Source organism: Lycium ferocissimum, chromosome 5 (genome assembly GCF_029784015.1).
Source record: "Lycium ferocissimum isolate CSIRO_LF1 chromosome 5, AGI_CSIRO_Lferr_CH_V1, whole genome shotgun sequence".
Taxonomy (NCBI): Eukaryota; Viridiplantae; Streptophyta; class Magnoliopsida; order Solanales; family Solanaceae; genus Lycium; species Lycium ferocissimum.
The window spans coordinates 62,183,188-62,189,513 of NC_081346.1; the positions used below are offsets into that span (position 1 = coordinate 62,183,188).

Genomic DNA, 6,326 nt, shown 5'->3' on the forward strand with positions numbered 1-6,326 from the left:
GCTTTGTAATCTCTTTAGTTTTTCATTCTATTCCTTTTTCAAAAGAAGAAAGAAAAGAAATGTTTAGGCTGATGTGTTTAGGCCAAATAATGTTTGGATTTCCCACTCTGAGCTGGTTTATTCCTTCTTTTTGCACTGAGAAAGAGATTCTTCTTTATTAGTAGTAAGGTTACTTGTGCATTTCTTTTAAACATTTTTTCAATCAACATCAATAACTACGCCTCAGTCCTAATTTAGAATTATCGACATGAATTCTCACTGTCAATGTCGCTTCTTAGCTAATCTTAGTCCAACCTTAACTTTTTCCCAAGGACTATTCATATCACAACTTAAAGCTTAAGATTATGAAGTAGCATTAACCAAATTACTATGGGTTTACACTAGGGATTTGTCTTGAGCCTTTATTTATTTATCCTACTTATCGTCAGCTAATCGACAAATATAAATGATAAGATCCTGCGATCTATGCTATATGGAGATAACATTGCTGACAAAATTAGTGGAGAGTCTCAACTAAGAGCTTGAATTAAGGAAAGCACATTAAAATATATGAATTTCCGGATAAGTAAAAGTAAGACTAATATGTAAACTGCAACTTCAATCAGCATAAGATGAATAAAATTAGATGTATCTCAATGGAAGAATTGAATATTAACAATTCATATAGCCGACCCAATTGGAGATTGAAGCATAGTTATTTGTTATCGCCTTATTAGTGTGAAGTAGCCCGGAAATATGAGGTGTCACCATAACAGAAAAAAAGCTAATGTCAAAAACAAAACTTGTTGCAACCAATCCACCAATTTCTCTTTTTCATTTCTAACCAACCAATACCAATGAAAGATTACAGACCCCAATTAAGAAAGCAAGAAAAACTCAACTCTTCTGCACTAAGAGGAGTAGACACTACATATCCCTATTAAGTCAACATTTATACATGCAAGCTAGCTATCACCGAAGGGAACAATATGCAGGATTTTTTACAGAATCCCCTATTTGAAGCTTTAGCAGCAGTGTTGCTCCAGTTTCTAAACAAAGTTTCAAGGTAGAGTTTTCATAATCCACTTGTTCACAATAATTAGATTGTTCTTTCTTTGCCAATCAATACTCTGCAGAAATTTGCTTGATACCTCTGAGTGGAGCTTCAGCCTGTTACCAACAAGTGCATGTTGAAACTTGAAAAAGCGGTTTTTCTGCAGTGACAACGTCGACAATCTTGTTAACAAGAAAACTAAACAACTAGTAGTACGTCCTCGGCCTTGAACTCGTTCCTGTATGAAGATTAAAAGTGAAATGGTTAAGACTTTTAATGTCAGTTCCAGCAGAGTAAACACACAATGAACATCGTAAACGCAGAATCTCGGACATGTGATTTCATCAAGTCAAAATTTTCATGATCCACAGCACACTATTGTTTTTTTTCTTTTTTGGGTGGGTGATCCACTATGTTTTGTTTCCTTGAAAAGGACTACTCTGGGACTCTGACCAACATATCAATGAACTCAAACAAACAACAATCATGAAAATCACTTCTTCTAAAGGAATGGTGGTATGAGATAACCCGTGCACTGACCGAGTAAAATTTCTGTGTAGGCACATAACAAGTAGGAGCATATCATTATTGGCAACATTATAATGCACACAGGTAAATAGATCAGCAGAATCATGACTGCTACTATAAGTATGCAAAACAGTTAAAAGACATCAAAAGCCAATTATTGAGAAGTCCTAGCAATTAAGAACTTGAGACATCTGCTTCATATCTCCTATATGGAAAAGTGGAAACGAACAATTTAGAAGGAAAAGCCAAGTATAGAACTGAAGTAAATTAAAGAACTGTGATGCTGTAGCTCTTATCAAGTAAATTCTTCCATTTACAGTAATATTCTGGTTGATGTATATCCAATAGTAAGAACAGCTATAAATGGTTTGGACTTGGACATTCTAAAGAAAACAAATAACAACAAAAGGTACTCAAGAATTTACAAAAGCATGTTTATTTACACAATAATCATACTCAATTAAGACATGAAATAAGCTTATTAATGAAAAGGGAGACATAAGATTGGCACAACGAAGAAACGTTTATGAGACAAAGAAAAGACTTTTCCTGTTATTAGAAAAAAATCCAAGGAGTACACAGATTACATATGCATCGTCAAGATTACATTGGCACAAATGATATCAAAACAAATGCAACGAAAATTAACGTTAAGGACCTTGTATCTCAGTACAGGCGAAGTAAGCTCCTCGCGATTGAGTGTGAGCCATTTGGCCTACTTTTTCCCGGTAAACCTCTCCGGCTGCCTCTCATAGGTGTCAAGTAGAACCGCAATAGTCCATTATCAATATGATTAGTAGGTGAATACCTAGCGCTCCGATTCCTCTCCAACACAAAATCATCTCTTTTCTTCTTTGCATTCCCCCCATTCATCTCAACACCTGATTTCCTCACACTCCCACCAAATGAGCCACCAATACCGTTCGAGTTTCTCCAGGTCACACTGCTATTACTCCTGAAAACCTTCCTATTAATACTACCACCTCTTACATCACCGTTAGTCCTCAAATCTTGCCAAGATTCCGAAAACGACCTCTCCACTCCGTTATTCGATCTACTATATCTATCATCTTCCTCGTTCTCTTTGTTCCCACTAACTCTCCTATGTATCAACCCCCATAAATTCCACGCCCACCGTTTCGACTTTTTCGACTCCTTTCGCTCCCCATTTCCATTCATTGAACCACCATTATCCCTAAAACCTGTCAATTCAAAAGTCTCAGAACAGTCATCTCTTAAAGAATTGGAATTCGAATTCGAATTCAAATCCCTCTCACCCCCAACCAACACTTTAGCTCCAAGAAATTGATCACCAACCATAGCAGGCAATACTTTAGCATTATCAATTTCTGCAACAACAGCAGCTGCAGTCTTCCTAATTGAATTAGACCTATCAAGACTCTTCCTTCTCCTCGAAGACGAATCCGAGTAATACTCTTTTGTCTGAGTAGACCCTCCAGGTTCATCCTCATTGATAGAAGTCACTGAAAAACGCGGTTCTTCAACCGGTATTTGACCATCAAACCGCGGAATTTGAACAATTGGGGCATCTTCAATGACACTAACCATGGGTGGCATTCTTGGAAAGTTACTCCTACCATTACCAATCAAATAACCATCCCAAGAAGCACGAGGTTCATCGAAAGAATACCTCGGATCATCAAAACTTATCCTTCCAGCATCAAGCGAAAACCGAGGATCAGTATCACAAGACCTTCTACCAAAACCATAATCTGCTATCTCTGATTGTGTATCCCTATTATTATAACGCCTTGAAATAGGCTTTGATACAGGTAAATTAAAATTACCCGAGTTTTCGCCATTGTTTCTCTTCTTTAACTTCTGTTTTTTCCTCCAGTTTTGCCATTTCTTGCTAAAAACAGATGCAGCTGACCAAAACCTTTCCTTTTTGGCCGCCTTTTTTGTCTGCGAATCAAGATCTATATGATCTTTCATCGGCTTTAATATATCAGCATGCACATCTTCTACTACAATCTCTGGTTCCACCTCGTTATCCACTGGGGATGTTATTACCTCTTCAGTTATTTCATCAACCACATTTTCAGGTTCCTCTTCTTCTTCTTCTTTAACTGGTATACCAACAAAACCAGAGTCTTCATTATTCGCATTTTGTGAACAAGTGGCCTTGGGTTTACCAGTGCTTTTTGTCTCGTCGTCTATGGAAAACAAAGACCAAAGGGTATTACGACCCCTAACATCACATGATTTCCTTTGGGGTTCTAAAGCAGATGCTTTAATAAATTCCAACGCCTCGTTTTTCGAGGCGGAAAAGGACTTAGTCCTACGAAGCTCGGGGAAAAAAGAAGCGGGTTTAGCGGGTTTTGAGAAAAGGGATTTAATCGAAGAAGTAGAAGGACGACGAGAAGAAGAAGAAGGATTATTATTATTAGTATTACTATTATTGTCTAAGGTGGTGAGACGTTCACAGAGACATTCAGGGCAAAAACCAGTGAATTGTTCATGTGGGTGTTTGTCACAGCTGAAAGAGGAACGTGGTGGTTGTGTTTGCTGAGGTGGCTGTGGTGGTGGTTGGGTTGGGTCTATAGTTGTGGGATTCATTCCCGAAGATGGAGGTGTGGTTTGCAATAGCGCACTCTGCTCATATTAATTACAGCATTGTAGACGCATTTAGTAACAAGAATTTGAAGCAACTGTGGAGTTTTGAGAGCAAAAAATGGAGAGAAATAGGAGAATTTTGTGTTCACAACGGGCAAGAAGTGAGAAAGAGAGAGGGAAGGGGAGAGTCAAGAAGAAGAGTAGAATGTGTTGGAATGTGAGACAAATTAAAAGAAACAAAGAAAATCTCTATTCTTTCTCTCTCTTGCTTTTTGATGCTTTATCTCTCTAGAATTCTCTTCTTTTGTAACATGCTTTTTCTTCTCTACGGATGCTGAACCGGAAATGACATTTTAATCCTTGTGGTTTTTTACTTTTCGCCCTAATTTACGTGATATTTTTCGGTTATCTAGACTCAAAATATGTAAACTTTAACTAATATTTTTTTTTTAAATTGTTATATTGACATGATAGGAAATATATCTTACAATATACTGAGCTAATGGACAAAAACGCAAATAATTCTTAAGAAGCGTGCGAGTTTTCTATTTGGACTATCATCAACTATTCATCAGAACACACCTCAATTATTAGTTGTTTTATTTTCCTACCTGAACAATTGAGATAGGAAAATGAAACAACTTATAACAGTGTATTTTAATAATTGTTGATAGTTAACTTTGTGAACTCACGCACTAAAAGCTTCGATAAAAACATCATTAAAAAAGTGATAGTTGGTAGACCTTTGATTATAGTTGGTGATAGTTCATATAGGAACTCGCACACCTAATAGTTTAGATAGAAAACAGAACAAGCAGTAATAGTTCAACTGTGTTTTTTACTATTATTTCTAAAAATTAATTTAATTAACTTTCTGATAACCGAGAAATGTCCATAAACGTCTGAGAGTGGCATTACTATATACGGCATTTAATCTTTATACACTGTAGCACATTATTATTACAGTTAAATGTATAGAGTAAATGTGAGTCAATCAGTCAATGGCCTTAAATATAATAGGTATAACCCATTAAAAGACACTTATTATGCTATTAGGGCTTGTTTTTTTTAATTTGTTGTAGAAGAAAAATTAATCTTGACGTTGAAATGCATTGTTTGATTTCAAGTGAGACTCTTCATTTACTAAAAAAAAAGTTTTCGTTAATAATGTAGCACTTAATTTCGGTGTAATATGCAATTAGATTGTAAGAATATTATTTTAGACGGAATATAATGTGATATAAGAATATGTGTAATTTGATCAAGATCACGATTAAGCCAATTCACATTGCAATTTCTTCATAAATGTTTATGTTTGTCGCATACAATTTACGTAATATTATTCATGACATAATACTTATTTTCTTTGGTTTGTTTCAGTTTATGTAAATATATTTTATTTTTAGTCCGTCTATAAAATAATGATCAGTTTTTAAATTTGAAAATTCAGATTCTCATTTTATTCTTAATGAGAAGCTTTTTATATTCACACAAATATTATGACGTAATTATAATTTTTGCATAACTAGTTTTATGAACCAAACGATCCTTAGCGCATGCTTAGATTCATATCACATTAATTATGTGTCTGCATTAAAGCTTAAGGGAGTACAACTTGATAATTCGCCTTCTATATTCTGTTTTAACTCTTTAATTTGGAGAAAATGAGATTAAAGTGAAATTACAACTGTATACTCAATACTGCCGTTTTAATTACTTGGATTGATTTTAATCAGTTTTTGGTTCTTCGTGCATTAACTATTTTTTGAAAACAACAGCAATTTAAGCTTTGCCAAACACACCTCTAAGCTGAATCAAAAGTTTCACTTTTTCCATCATTATTTTTTAACAAGGAATGTATTACTAGTATTAATTATAGTATTTATTTATTTACTTTTATGAAAACTTTGGATTTTCAAAGATTCCTGTCAAGATAGAAAGCAAAAGTAAATCACGCCATCACACTTTCATCTTCTTTCGCTTTCTTTGCTTTTTTCTTCTTTTTAATTTTTTGGGTTTTTTTTCTTTCTAAAAAGAAAAAATCGTGCTATTTTTTCCTCTCTTTCTTGGTTAAGGGTGTTTCTTTTTGTTTGGGGGACTTTCTTTTTCAGTGTGTTTTTTTGTATTTTAGTCCCAAATTTTGAGTCCCATCATTGTGGGGCTTTTTTCAATTTGTTGTTATGTTTCA

General features: G+C 34.8%; 1 protein-coding gene across 1 annotated transcript; it reads right to left on the bottom strand.

Moving 5' to 3' along the window:
* Nucleotides 1-795: 795 nt before the first annotated feature.
* Nucleotides 796-4,486, bottom strand: LOC132057013 (protein OCTOPUS-like). The gene is made up of 2 exons (XM_059449445.1): nucleotides 2,220-4,486; nucleotides 796-1,271 (listed from the first exon to the last, which is right to left on the bottom strand). The coding sequence occupies exon 1, from the start codon at nucleotides 4,139-4,141 to the stop codon at nucleotides 2,228-2,230; it is 1,914 nt and encodes a 637-aa protein (XP_059305428.1). The 5' UTR covers nucleotides 4,142-4,486; the 3' UTR covers nucleotides 796-1,271; nucleotides 2,220-2,227.
* Between the last annotated feature and the right edge of the window lie 1,840 nt (nucleotides 4,487-6,326).

Bases quoted from the DNA above. Each gene is read 5' to 3' on its own strand.
- LOC132057013 (XM_059449445.1), bottom strand. From the start codon at position 4,141: ATGAATCCCACAACTATAGACCCAACCCAACCACCACCACAGCCACCT.